The sequence below is a fragment of the Brettanomyces nanus genome, chromosome 4, assembly GCF_011074865.1.
Source record: "Brettanomyces nanus chromosome 4, complete sequence".
Lineage (NCBI taxonomy): Eukaryota > Fungi > Ascomycota > Pichiomycetes > Pichiales > Pichiaceae > Brettanomyces > Brettanomyces nanus.
The window spans coordinates 3,036,447-3,050,554 of record NC_052377.1 but is presented as its reverse complement, the minus strand read 5'-3'; the positions used below and the strand labels follow the sequence as shown (position 1 = coordinate 3,050,554).

The 14,108-nt window shown below is 41.3% G+C and overlaps 8 protein-coding genes across 8 annotated transcripts; 5 read left to right on the top strand and 3 right to left on the bottom strand.

Annotated features, from left to right (window-relative positions):
- Positions 1–437: 437 nt before the first annotated feature.
- On the top strand, positions 438–1,336 carry FOA43_004704 (uncharacterized protein; the record flags this gene model as incomplete). Its single annotated transcript, XM_038924933.1, has 2 exons — positions 438–443; positions 554–1,336. The coding sequence occupies 2 exons, from the start codon at positions 438–440 to the stop codon at positions 1,334–1,336; spliced, it is 789 nt and encodes a 262-aa protein (XP_038780861.1).
- An 892-nt stretch (positions 1,337–2,228) lies between these two features.
- Positions 2,229–3,131, bottom strand: FOA43_004703 (uncharacterized protein; the record flags this gene model as incomplete). The annotated part of the gene is made up of 1 exon (XM_038924932.1): positions 2,229–3,131. One exon carries the CDS (start codon positions 3,129–3,131, stop codon positions 2,229–2,231), a length of 903 nt encoding a protein of 300 aa, XP_038780860.1.
- Positions 3,132–3,970: 839 nt separating this feature from the next.
- FOA43_004702 (uncharacterized protein) lies at positions 3,971–6,115 on the top strand (the record flags this gene model as incomplete). Its single annotated transcript, XM_038924931.1, has 1 exon — positions 3,971–6,115. One exon carries the CDS (start codon positions 3,971–3,973, stop codon positions 6,113–6,115), a length of 2,145 nt encoding a protein of 714 aa, XP_038780859.1.
- A 542-nt stretch (positions 6,116–6,657) lies between these two features.
- On the bottom strand, positions 6,658–7,455 carry FOA43_004701 (uncharacterized protein; the record flags this gene model as incomplete). The annotated part of the gene is made up of 1 exon (XM_038924930.1): positions 6,658–7,455. One exon carries the CDS (start codon positions 7,453–7,455, stop codon positions 6,658–6,660), a length of 798 nt encoding a protein of 265 aa, XP_038780858.1.
- Positions 7,456–7,880: 425 nt separating this feature from the next.
- FOA43_004700 (uncharacterized protein) lies at positions 7,881–9,203 on the top strand (the record flags this gene model as incomplete). Its single annotated transcript, XM_038924929.1, has 1 exon — positions 7,881–9,203. The coding sequence occupies one exon, from the start codon at positions 7,881–7,883 to the stop codon at positions 9,201–9,203; it is 1,323 nt and encodes a 440-aa protein (XP_038780857.1).
- Positions 9,204–9,212: 9 nt separating this feature from the next.
- FOA43_004699 (uncharacterized protein) lies at positions 9,213–10,502 on the bottom strand (the record flags this gene model as incomplete). Its single annotated transcript, XM_038924928.1, has 1 exon — positions 9,213–10,502. The coding sequence occupies one exon, from the start codon at positions 10,500–10,502 to the stop codon at positions 9,213–9,215; it is 1,290 nt and encodes a 429-aa protein (XP_038780856.1).
- A 223-nt stretch (positions 10,503–10,725) lies between these two features.
- FOA43_004698 (uncharacterized protein) lies at positions 10,726–12,918 on the top strand (the record flags this gene model as incomplete). Its single annotated transcript, XM_038924927.1, has 1 exon — positions 10,726–12,918. One exon carries the CDS (start codon positions 10,726–10,728, stop codon positions 12,916–12,918), a length of 2,193 nt encoding a protein of 730 aa, XP_038780855.1.
- Positions 12,919–12,963: 45 nt separating this feature from the next.
- PRE7 (Proteasome subunit beta type-6) lies at positions 12,964–13,854 on the top strand (the record flags this gene model as incomplete). Its single annotated transcript, XM_038924926.1, has 2 exons — positions 12,964–12,972; positions 13,126–13,854. 2 exons carry the CDS (start codon positions 12,964–12,966, stop codon positions 13,852–13,854), a joined length of 738 nt encoding a protein of 245 aa, XP_038780854.1.
- Positions 13,855–14,108: the final 254 nt, after the last annotated feature.

Here is a 14,108-nt window from a genome sequence, read left to right as displayed (position 1 = left end):
TCTTTTTTTTTGCATCAGATTCCACCCCATGATCAACTCAATTGAAACTTCCGACACTGAAGCCGTGCCAGAATCTGGAGGACCAATGGAACCTGGCGTTCTTTCTGATACCTCCACTTCTTCTCCTTCAAATTACGCCTCATCCGAAACTTTGTCCACTACTGAGGATTCCTGGTCCGTAATCACCGGCGAAGAGGGTGATCAATCTGAACATTCTCTTTTAACACCGGAAAGAAGCGAACAAACAGCTTCCACCAACACTCCCAAAGTCCCGATCCAGAAAACTTTCAGAACTTCTGGTCTCCATGACTTTGACTCTCCTAAATATATCAACGAGGCCTCAGAAGCGGACACCAATACTCCAAAGAATTCTGTGTCCACCTTGATGGAAGAGAGCGACCCCAAAATGATTAGCTCTATTCAATCTGCCAGATTCGATGTTAGTGGCATCAACGCCCCTCATTATCAGCAGTCCCCATCTATTAAGATCTCACCCTTTCTCTCTTTATGCTCTGCTGTCAAAACTCTCAAATCTTTTGCATACAATAATAAGGTTTTCAGTGCTACAATGCTATTTGTTGTTGTGGGTTCTTTACTTGAGGTTTCATCTTCTTTAGTTGATGATTACTTATGGAGACGCAGTATAATCAACAGATCCATTCCAGTCTACGATATTCCTCCCAAGGATAAATACGTTCAATTGTACATTGAGACTTGCACTTCTACCAGAGAGTATCTCAATAACCAATTAAATGTCTGCATTGATAACGGTTCCAAATTTCAATCATCCAGATATATGGCTAAATGCTTCGTCGATTACTCTGAAGGCCTACGCAAGGATGCCAAGTTTTGTGACTTTAACGTTGAGAAGATGCTTGTCGAAGCTTACTTCAAATACTCGAAAGAGTATGCGCATTTGCTGGTCTATTCAGCCTCTGTCGTAGCTGCAGAATACCGTCGTTCTTTTTTGAACAATACGAAAGTGCTTTCTGCACAGATCACTGGTAAAGTGGTCTCTCTATATTACGATCAATTTATTCCAGCCTATAAAGAAGTCTTGCATTCTTCTTCCAGGCTGTACAACAACTATTTAATTACCGGCTATCAGAAGACGCTCGCGGAAAGTGGTCATCTATATGATGAATACGTTAATGGTAAGGTGAAACCATGGTCCTCGAACGTCTATCACTCAGTGAAATCGCTTCCTGTATGGGAACACATTGATAAAAAGTTCGAAGATGCACGCCTTGGAGGATACAGGAGGGGACGGGAAGTGGTCGTTTTGTTTGGAAACTGTAGGAGGTATATTGAAGGGCAATTGGGATATTTAGGTTAGGTTTTGCTTGTTGGTTTGGTTTGGTTTGTTTTATTTTATTTTATTTTATCTTATTTTATTGCTTCTTTTTTTGATTTCTATGTCATTCTTTTTATGGTCTTGATTTGACATATTTTATACCCAATGGATCTCCATATGTGACAAAACGACTGGGAGTATAACCTGTAATGGAGCAGACACTACGTTGCTTAATCCTAAATGGTTCGAAACAAATTCAAATAAACTATCAATTTGTTTCTTGACGCCTCATTTTACTGATATCTGAAAAAACCCAATAACTGACAGAAGCACCACCACCACTGACCACATAATACTAGTGCTCTCGTCTAATATCCGTTCACTTCTTCATTACAGTTCTAGTCAAACTGTAAATCGACTTTGCAACCCATATGCTTACATCTCTACACCATATTATCACTTCTTAAGCTCGGACAACTACCGGGATTTGACATCGTTAGCAACAGCTGAGTTCTCTAGCATTAAGAATGTCAAATCCCAGTGACAGATTTGGAACTTTCAATCCAACACCGCCTCAGCGTGGTTCGTTCCCTCTTGATCACTTTGGTGATTGCAGTGAGGCCATGGATAAATATCTCAAATGTCTCAAGCTCGTGAAAAATGATAATGCTCCCAACTGCAGACTCTTAGCCAAGGAATACCTTAACTGTCGAATGAACAACGAATTGATGGATAGAGCCGATTGGAAGGATTTAGGGCTACCAGATGATGATACTAAGGCGTTAGAGGAGTTGAACGGGCTGAATGGGCCGAAGGAAGCGAAGCAAGCGAAGCAAGCGAAGCAGGCAGAAAGCTAAGATCTTCCTTACATCATGTACATACTTCATGTAATATAACTGTTAGAATATAAGTAATGGAATACATATTTGGCACATCATTCACTTTTCTCGGCTTGCAAATTTGCTACTGTCTTCTCTAAGCTTATGATTTTGGCTTGCAATTGACCAATAGTCTCATACATCTTGGTTTTGTCTTCTGAAGCATTCGAAGGGTTGGAGTCGTTGGAAGCTTTGAGGCCTTGCGGCTGATTGGAACCGTTGGAACCGTTGGATTTAGTAACAGAAGCGGCACCAGTCTCTAAGAATAGGGCTGGATCTGTCGTTGCAGCAGTGGCCGTTCCAGGAGGAGCATTCGCTGAAGAATTGTTTCTGACTTTACTGTCAGCCTGAGAGTTGGCATTAAAGAAAACAGAGGCATCTGCAGCAATCCTCTGGGCCACAACGGCAGCTGCAGCTGCAGCAGAACTGGCAGAAGTATCTTGAAATTTGGCTTCTTTGGTAGGTTTCATTTGATTTGAATTGCCGTCTTCATCTGAACTTCTCCTCTTGCGGTTCACAGGACAGCCAGCCGCAGACTTCTCGTGTCGAAGTAACGCATCTGCACGTGCAAACTGTTTTCCACACTTCTCACAAGCGTACGGCTTCTCGTTTGAATGAAGCTTCTCGTGTCTCTTCATATCATGAAGTCTTCTGAACCTCTTAGAGCATAGAGAACAAGCGTAAGGCTTTTGATCGGTATGGATCAAACGATGCGACTTCAAGTTGTGCTTTCGAGTGAATGAATGGTGGCAGATAGGACACACATAGCGCCTTTCCAGCTGTGACTTCTCGTCTTCGTCGGCCGACAATGCAAACCCGTTGAATTCCTTCTTGTCAACAAGTCTATCATCCGTGTCCGAGCCTATACTTTCAATATTGGCGGTGCTTGTGGGTGTAGCAGTGGCAGCGGCGGCAGCAGCAGCTACAGCAGCAGCAGTGGTAGCGACAGAAGTGTCCATCAGACTAAGGTATAAGTGGCTAAGCGAGTGGCTGATGATTGGTAGTGGCTAAGTTGATAGTTACCAGTGGCTGTGGTGGCTCAGCTAAAACTTCAGGGATAACTAAATGCAACAAAGTAACAGTCGAACAACAAAAATGAACTGAGGTTGAACTGACAATCGAAACTTATTGTACGAGCAATTAACACTATCAAAACTATTAATACAGCTCTTTAGAGTTAAAACGTTAAAAGAATCAATCCTGTTTATACTTGAATTACTCTTGAGAAATGAGGCGTATGTGGCAAATGCCCAGAGTACCCCAAAAAAAAAACAGAAAACAAAAGTCGAATCAACTAATTTCACAACTAACTGTGATGTTACGTAAGCAATCACATTTAATCAAGAAAAAATATTTTTCTGCTCGTTACTTTTTTCCTATTGTCCCCATTCTGATAATTACCACAGTTACCGCAAGTGGCTATATTTCAGCCGCCTCGTAGCGAGCCTCATAGATGGCCACGCCGTCAGTCTAGATCCCCACTCTATCCGTGTAATTATGTTCCCTTGGCCAGGTGATTGATCCTGAGGCTTGCTGCGAAATTAATTTAAATTAAATTTATTGGGATGCACGCAACGCACAATTTGAGACGCTTTAGGACTTATAAGAATTCAAAAAATAGAGAGGTTGAGAAGATGGCCTTGAATATGATGGCAGAAAAATCCCTCAAAGCTTCGCCTGCCATCACCTTTTTCTTCCTTCCGTATCAGCCTAAATACATAATACCTAGTTGCATTGCTCATTAGCGGATTATAACTCACAATCATTTTCTCCCTATTGTTGGTGACTTTATTACACCATGATGACTACGGCCAGAATGGCCCATATCAATCGAAAGCGGCCTCGAGTTCAGTCAACGTCCAACTCGGACGTAGCTGGGTTACCTTTGTCGCTTTCTGGTAATACCTCTGCTCGTGAGGTGATTGACCTTGACTCGGACTCTGAAAATTATATCTTTAAGGACAGACTGCAGTCTGGAAAACGTCCTAAGAACTATGCTATTGATGATGAATCTGCACTGATTGTCGATGGTGATGGAAATGGAAATCGCAATGATGATGAAGATGACTTTGATGATGGAGGCGTTCTCGGAAATGAATATAATGTGCGTGCAGATGCTCTAGACGACTTTGAAGATGATGCCTACGATGATCAGATGTATGACATGGAGAATCCTCAACTATATACCCAACAACAGTGGTTCAAGCCAAGGCTGCTTTCTGACGACGATATACCTTCAGATAGTTGTGGCTCTACTACTATGTCCCCCTACGGAATTCATCAATTTGATGGTCAAATTGTTTCTCCAAGGTCAACATCGTCCTCATCTTCTACCACGTCTAGCAACGTCGAGCCTCATCATCAGATGGTTGTTCGCCGTGTGCTTAAGCGTAAAAGAACAAGATCTGTTCCCCAATTACCTTACACAAAGCTGTGCTACGTACCTCTTACAGACAAACATTCTGTTATGGAGAAAATCGGAGAAGTTGAAACTACTCTGATTCCCCATCGTCCACTAACGAACTACACTTACGGCGATAGGGTGCGGCACGCTGAACAGCAACGCAAGTTTTCTTTTGATTACGGTCGTCAAGAGCAAGCACTTTTAGACCACCCTCAGTTGCAGAATAATGAAGATGAAGAAGAGGAAGAGAAAGGTGACGACGACGATTATGATGACGAATTGCATAACTCTAGTTCTTCTTCGGCTACTTCTATGGAAGACACTCCCTGTGATGATAAGGATGGCCATTATATTGTGAATGCTGGTGCATTTTTTGCCAATGATCGTTTCCAGATTTCTCAACTATTAGGTCAAGGAACGTTTGGTAAGGTGATAAAAGCTTATGATAGACAGAATAGATCCACGGTGGCCATCAAAATTATCAAAGCCATTCCAAAGTATCGTGAAGCATCTAAAATCGAACTTCGAGTTTTGGCTATGCTGAAAAAACATGACCCGGAAAATGTGAATCAATGCATTCATTTGCGCGAGTGCTTTGATTATAGAGGACATATTTGCATTGTTACAGATATGCTTAGTATATCTCTATACGACTTTCTGGAAAAGAACCAGTTTCTACCGTTTCCAGGTTCTCATATTCAGGCTATAGCAAGACAGCTGCTTCGCTCAGTGGCCTTTTTGCATGATCTGAACTTGATACATACCGACTTGAAGCCCGAAAATATTCTACTACAGGACGATTCATTTGTTCGCAAGTCTTATAAGAAGCCTCGGTCCAGCAAAGTTCTTTATCGGAAAATTCTCCGCGATCCAAAGATATTTACCATCGATTTTGGCTCTGCGATATTTGATGACGAATATCACTCGTCTGTCGTTTCAACAAGGCACTATAGAGCTCCGGAAATCGTTTTGGGTTCTGGTTGGTCATATGCTTGTGATATCTGGTCTGTGGGATGCATTTTGGTGGAGTTACTTACAGGGGATGCGTTATTCAGAACTCACGAAAATGTGCAACATCTTGCTATGATGCAGAAGGTGATAGGAAGTCCGATCGATTTGAAGCTCGTGCGTAAATGCTTCAGTCACTTCTATCACTCTGATGGCCATAGAAGAGAGAATCGACGCTCGTCGGAAGAGTGCATTGCAGATGCATTTTCAAAATCTACTGGTGCTCTTTTGTTTCCAGCTGTTACCACTGCTAGAAAACTCATCAGTGAAGTTGATCAACTTCAATATTTGCCCGACCTTATAGGCTCTCGTGTGGGTCTCAAATTTAACTGGACACTTAACTTAAGAGAGTCCATGATACTCTTCAAAGTGCCCAAGTCTAAACGCACCGAATATAAGTTTTGGTACTTCTTCATTGACTTGGTGAGACGTATGCTGACTCTTGATCCAGACCAAAGAATCACCGCCATGGAAGCGATGAACCATAAGTGGTTTAAATGTGGTATCATTGATGATGGACTGGAAATTTAATTTTGATTGTTAATTGCCTGCTTTTTGCTTACTATCACTTCCTTGGTAATTGGGTTTTTTATTCATCTTCTTTGACATTATTTTTGTCGCTGCTCTATACTACGTATCACGTTGATACTGTGTACGTTACTTTTCCCACTCTCTGTTTATAGGGATCATACATACAAAAGACGCTACTTAAGGGTATTTATTGAATACTTTAGGATGAGTACTGGAGGATTACCAGTGTTAATAATTTGGGGGTTTTAGGAACTAAACTAAACATAATCAATATTGTTTAATCATATTCTACTGGGAGCAAAACTTAAGAACGTGTACATCTTGATTGAAATGGTATTCTGAAGTTTCGTATAGGTGTAGGATAGTATTATCTTCTGATGATACAAATGATATAGATCCATGCGAGCTCTAGTCACACTACAATTCTGTTGCGCAACTCTTTCCCGATTCCAAAGCTAATCAAACTATATAAAAGGTGTCCATCCCTATAAAGAAAATTAGACATAGATATCTATATGAACATGAAAACCAGAAATATACATTCAATGCCTTCTGCAGCCTTCATTTGCAAGCTGATCAGCCTTCTCGTTACCTTCAACACCAACATGACCCCGTACATGATTGAATTCCAAGTTGCCCCAGCCCTTTTCTTGATATTTTTGATTGACTTGGTCAAGCTTTTCCAAGGCTGGTTCAATGATATCTCTATTTTCCACAGGCTTACCGTTAGAAGAACGGAATCCATTGGTCCTCCATTTCTCTCCCCAATCTCCCATGCATCCTAGAGAGTACTTAGAGTCAGTAGTAATGCCGTATTTGGTGTCACTGTTATCTTCTAGAATTCCATCCATAGCCTTACTGATAGCGGTCAATTCGGCACGTTGATTGGTTTGCCGAGAGCCTTCCAAAGGTGCCGCGGTATTTCTGGAGTCATTATCACCATAGTAGACACCGTAGCCTGCAATAGATTTACCTTGAGACTGATTATTCTTCGAGGCACCATCAGTATAAATGGTATGTGTCTTTTGTGGGGTTGAAGAAAAACCACCATAGCCAGAATCGTAGCCGGAATCGTTACCAGAAGGGTGACTGGGGGCTTGACTGAGGGCTTGGCTGGTGGAGGCATGACCTAAGCTGTAACTCGAGCCTCCGTAACTACCGCTTCCACTGTTTCCACTATTTCCACTACTTCCTCCATGCATATAACTGGAAGCATCTGAAGCGGAATTGAAACTCTTAAACTCGGCTCTCGAATAGCCAATGACAGAATCCGAGCAACTGCCCCAGTCATTGAAGATGCCGATGGAACGGCCGTTTCTAACAGCGTAATACTTGGTCATCCTGGTTTTATAGAATGCAAGGAGCTTCTTAGCCTTGTCTGAAAACAGCTTTGTGGTACGTAAAAAAGGACGTTATTCACGCTTTTATAGCAGATAATAGAAGGATAAGAGGGGTAGCGGAAGGGCCTTCGTCTATCTTGAATCGTCACCAAACAATTCTAACACAGAAAAGCAGGTGGGAATGTCAAGGCCAACCCAAATTTAAAGGGAACACGAGAACCTACGAGGATATTGAGGCAAGTATGCCATTTCGTTGTTAATCTGCATCTCATTCGCCGACACGACAAACTCTCAGCGACGCGACGAAGCGGAATTTTGCGATAGCATGAGATCTCAACTCTCACTCCATTGACTGCTTTCCTCAACTCTCACTCTATTGACTGCTTTCCCTCTCAGTGACACTCTTTTCATCATTAACTGCACTGATGAGCCATCACAGTATTGCTCCATACAATTTCTTTAAGGGTCATCCTACGGTGACCCTTCTTCCAACTAGAGAGATCATGGATGCCACCATGCACATTCTCAAGAGATTTGACCATACTATGGATACCTATGATGGTCTAAAAAACACTCATCCTCTTGATTATGGTACGGATCCGGGAAATTTCGAGGTGAGATCTCTCATCGCAAGTTGGAATGACAACAATTTCCATGTGACTACACCTTCTAATCCGGATTGCATCAACCTTACAGCCGGTGCTTCATTCGGTCTAGTCAATTTACTTCAGCAGGCTACCAGTCCTCACAATGGTGTCACTCGCCGGGCTTTTTTCCCCAGTCCCACTTACTTCTTGATCAATTCTATATTTATAGACGGTGGATTTGGCGGGAAACTTAGTGCTATCTTGGAAAAAGACGATGGTCAGATCGATCTCGACAACTTGGAAAAGAAGATACAGTACTATGAGCTCTTTGATCCTAAGCCCGAATTGGCAATTACAAAGGATGATATTCGAGAGATTTATGACCCTTCTAGACCAATGAAAAAGATATATCGTTATCTGTTATATCTAGTTCCTACTTTCTCCAATCCTAAAGGTGGTTCTCTTACCATTGAAAACAGGCTGGCTTTGATTGAGTTAGCCAGAAAATACAATATGCTTATTGTTTGCGATGATGTCTACGATTTGCTAGATTATCGTGAGGGTGCAGAACCAAAATACTATAAAAGAATGGTGTATCTTGATAGAGAAACTCTTCCCGAGGGAGAAGAATACGGTAACGTCGTCTCCAATGCCACCTTTTCCAAATTACTAGGACCCGGACTTCGTGCAGGGTATCAAGAGACTGCAACTCCGAAATTGGCTTACCTACTTTCTCAAGGAGGTGCCATAATGTCAGGTGGAAGTCCAGCTCAGTTAAATACTATTATTATTGGTGAACTTATTAAGACAGGCGTTATTGATAGAGTGATTGCCGATTTGGTCAAGGTGTATTCTATCAGGGCGAAGGTATTGAAAAATAGTATACGGAAATACCTTCCGGAGGGTACCAAGTTCACATTTTTTGATGGAGGTTACTTTGGATGGGTCACCTTGCCTGATGGCTATGATTTAAAGATGATCTCTGAAGAATGCACTAAGAGAGGTGTCATCTTGGCAACAGGTGATAATTTTGAGGTCAGTGGAGACTTTAAAGGCTGGGGAGAGCATGCTGTCAGATTGTCTTTGAGCTTCATGACTTCTGATGAGTTAGAGAAGGGGATAAAGATATGGGGCGAAGTGTGCACGGAGTTTCACCAATAACCAATTGTTCTATGAGGAGAAGTACTTTTTCACAACCTCCAAATATCTGTCATCATTTTCAGACAATACAACGTTAGGTTTTTGCCAAGTCAATCCTTTGGAGATTTCTCCCATCTTTTCCAACTCTTCACTTTTCAGTGCATCTTCAACGTCAAATGTAACATCATATTCCTTACCTTTTACCTGTAAGCACTCTTTCAAATATTTACTCAGGCGGCCACCAGCCAAGTAATAGAAATACTTGGCAAGAACGCACCATTCCTTGTAGTTTTTATCCAACAAATACTCACACATCACGATATAAAAGGCTGAACGGTCACCAATGTTGTGCTCATCCCCCAAATAACTGATCATCGATAGACTCATGTAAGGTTGTCTTCTTCTGTTGAAATAATCCACAAATACCTTGATGGTCTTCGTATTAGGCTTAAATTCGGTACATTCGTCCATATATTTCCAGGCCGATAAGAAATCCTGCTTGGAATCTTCAAGATAGCACTCTATAATAGCGTTGACAACTTGATTGCCTTGATCGATGTGATGTTCTTTAAGAAACAGAAGTATCTGAGGTACGTTCTCACCATTTTCGGATTTGTGTTTGACTATTATATTGTTGATTGGTTCCAAAGATATTCTATTTGCAATCATCTTTTCCAAAATGCATTCCCTGGAGGATATCCCATTCAGGAAAGTATAAAGGATATAGAAGGTGGAAGCATTAGGCTTTATTTCCATCATCATGGCATCATGAAGTTCTTGGGATACAAGAGATAACCTCTTACTGTGATTATGTTTTTTAAAGTGAAGCTGGATGAACATGTTGATATTATCGATTTGTGGAGTTGTACCTGAAGTCTCCACCATAAGTCTTCTTACCTCACCGCATCTCTTTAAATCTACCTTTCTCGTATAATAATACGTAATGGCATTGAACGATTTCAGATTTAGTAGACTAGTTTGGGCCAATCGGTTTATTGTCTTATCAATATACTCTTCAGTCTGAGGATAGTACTGATAGCTACATGAAGTAATGGCTTGAACGTAATCATTAATTGTTTGACTATTCAGTTCCTTAGGTGGAGCTGGTGGTAGCTTTTGAGGCAATCTTGTTGATCGCAATCTCAAAAACAAATCATCTTGCTCAAATTGGTTGTACGGCTTAATAAGACAACAGAAAGCCTCTATGATATGATCATTGTTGGCAGACTGAGGAAGAAGAGAACGTGAAGATCCCGGTAAAGTAGTAAAGCATCGATTGAAAAAGTGACTTAAATACCTCTTTGGAACAGGAAATCTCATAATCTTCCCTATATATCTTGGTCAAATCCCAGCTATAACTCTCTTACTCTCTGTGAAGAAGGCATTTAGCCTGAAAAAAATAGGAGACCCTCTCGGAATCTCAATCTTCACTTCACTTCACTTCTCGCGACCACCACGGTCTTTATTTTCTTGACGGGTTAATCACTACCTGCTTCCTCCACTTCCAACTCCCATTCACTTTGCCCCTTCCAGATCCCTCAAAATGGGACTTGCAAATCTAATTGAATTGTCTCCCGTTTTGTTTTCTCTTCCGACGCTTTTGGTCTCACTCACTTTCTCTAGCTATTCCTACAATCCATGGTACGGACGAGACGATGAACAGCCTTCATCCATTACTCAAAATGCCATTCCTGTCACTCAGAGTGTTCTCTTTGCCGCGCTAACTCTACTTATAGTGGCTTTTGTGTGTAAGCTTGGGTACCTGAACAGAAGTCCTCTAGTGTATGCTGCTGCTGATGACGACAACGATACGATGGACGAAAAGCCTCGATCTTCCAAGCTATCGTTTGTGTCTGATATTATAAATACCACAGTGACACTTCTTTTTCCTTTAAGTTGCTTGCTCTTGGCAAATAACCTACTTTTGCCCATCCGTATTGCTTCTTTGGTGGTGATCGAGATCCTTATCGGCAGAGATTCCAAAAAACTTTCCAAGCATCGTTCTTTGCAATTGGAGCAAGAATATTCCATGGATGGTACGATTGTGTCTGTGATATTCAAGAAGTATCAACCTATAGTGATTTATTTGTTATGCTTTCTATACGATTTCGTGCTTCATGGGCGCAACACAGGTGCCAAAAAGTACATTGTTTTGGGATATTGTCTTCTTTTGGTGCCTTTACTGGTCTTTTTGAACCCATTTGGCAGTGAATTCATATCGAAAAGAGCTGTGACCCCAAAGCTAAATACTTCTTTGGTGCTTTCTGCTGGTTCGATGCTTCTCATGACTGTATACAATCTCAAAGACTTGAACCTAAAGATGATATTTGTTGCCATAGGCTCTTTAATAATATTCATTGTCAGTCAGATGGATTGGAAAAGCGTTGAATTTGGCGGGAAACCACGCTCTCTTTTCAATAGGCACATGTTCACGGACAACTATAAGTTGAATTTACTTACTCTCAACTTTATCATGGCGGCAGTCCAACTCATCTCATTGAATATGGGCGGACATTATTCTTTGAACGACGTTACTGCCACGAACGATATCGTCAAGGGTTGCCTGATAGATTTTGCGTTAAATGTTGCATTAGTGTTTCTTATACAGCCAGAATCCAAAACCCTTTCTCTTGAAGACGCTGATGGATCAGAGAAACAGCAAATACCTAAAGATAAAGAAACATTTATCTCCCTAATAGTACAGATGGTAAAGTACGAAGAGTCTCGCTCGATCTTCAACTTTTTACTTCTCAATCTATCGTTCATGTTTGTACAGATCCTCTACTCCTTTAGATCACGATCGTTAAGCTTGTTGAGCGATTCCTTGCACATGTTTTTAGATTGTACCTCGTTGTTTCTTGGTATGCTTGCTTCAGTAATTGCCAAGAATAATCTTGAACATCCAAATAAGTCCTATCCATTTGGACTTGCGAGGGTCGAGACTCTTGCTGGATTTGCAAATGGTTCTCTTTTGCTCGGTATAGTGCTTGGCATTTTCAACCAGGCTGCACAGAGGATCGTGAGTCCAGTTCCGTTGGAAAGAACCACAGAGCTTTTAGTTGTCAGTATTCTTGGGCTTGCGGTGAATTTGGTGGGTATATTCGCATTCAACCATGGTGGTGACGGTCATTCCCATGGACATTCACATACTCATGGTCATCAGCACAACGAGGAGTCGCAGCAGCATACCAACTTACATTCTCATACTCATCAGTTGGAAGCAGCAGCGGAATCTGCCAATTATAGAAACGATAATATGCATGGTATTTTTCTACATATTATGGCAGATACTCTTGGATCTGTAGGTGTTGTAATATCAACAGTTATGGTCAAACATTTTGCTTGGAGTATAATCGATCCACTCACGTCGATATTCATTGGACTTTTAATTCTTCTCTCATCTTTTCCGTTACTAAAGTCATCGTCATCGAATCTTCTACTCTCATTAGAAGATGGTTCGGCCCAGCAATTGAAGGAAACGCTTGGACAAATAAGGCATATTTCGGGTGTAAAATCATATACTACGCCAAGATTCTGGCCTCAGAATGATTCAAGCTCCAAATTAGTCGGATATTTGCACGTTCAATACTACAGGACTGAAAATGCATCAAACATCAGGCAGAAGATTGATCGAATTCTCGAGCTATCACCGGTGGTTAATAGATGCTATATACAACTAGAAAACGAGATTGACGATTGTTGGTGTCGGAAGAAAGCTATATTCAGTACCAGTTAGCCGTTATACATATACAGATAGATATATCAAGTGCATTTAGTTAAAATGTGTAGCGTCACCACCACCACCACCAGCATTTAAATATCGTACTTTATTTTTCTCGGCCTCGCGAATCAAAGGCAAAAGTTGAGAGAGCTTTTTGAAGGTTTCATCCAATGTTATCTTATCTTCCCTCCATTAAACCTGATTGACCAGCACAGAATGCAGACACAGAAGAGTTTAATGGCCACCGAATACTCGACAGAGGTTCGGATGGAACCTATCGAACACAGATTCAATCCCTATCAAGATAATGGTGGCACTATATTGGGTATTGCTGGAGAAGACTTTGCCGTTTTAGCAGGAGATACTAGACAAACTGTTGGTTACAGTATTGATTCCAGATACGAGCCTAAGGTTCATGATGTTGGAGATAACCTATTACTTTCAGCTAATGGATTTTCTGCCGATGGTGTTGAGTTGGTAAAGGTGTTTGAGAGTCAGTTGAAGTGGTACCATTTCGACAACAATAAAAAGATGCTTGTTCATAGTGCCGCCAGATTGATACAGCATATGTTGTACAAAAAGAGGATGTTCCCATACTACGTGTCCACTATATTGGCTGGTCTAGACGAAGAAGGAAAAGGTGCTGTCTATTCATTCGACCCTGTTGGCTCTTACGAGAGAGAACAGTGCCGAGCAGGAGGAGCAGCAGCATCGTTAATTATGCCATTTTTAGACAACCAAGTGAATTTCAAACACCAAATGGATCCGGAGAGTAAGGGAACCAAGAGAAGGCCCTTGAAATATCTCTCGTTGGATGAAGTGATTGAATTGGTGAGAGATGCATTTTCATCAGCTACAGAAAGGCATATAGAAGTTGGTGATGGATTACAAATTTTGATTGTGACTAAAGATGGTGTCCGTAAAGAGTATTATCCTTTGAAAAGGGATTGAGCTTATTGGGGAAGGCTAAACACTCCGTTCTTCAACACTTTTTCATAATAAACGTAAAAAAAGTCCGAATAAACCAAGGCTTGAATCAATCCCGTAGCAATTGACAACTTGTCAAGCCTGCCTTCTGAAAAATACCTGTAGAACCAATTTGGAATGTAAAGAGCTCTGTAGATTCCCAAGGCGAAAATGTAGTGGATGGTAAGCAATTGGGATTCTCCTTCACTCTGGAGCAAAAAGAGTTGAGGAAGAATAGC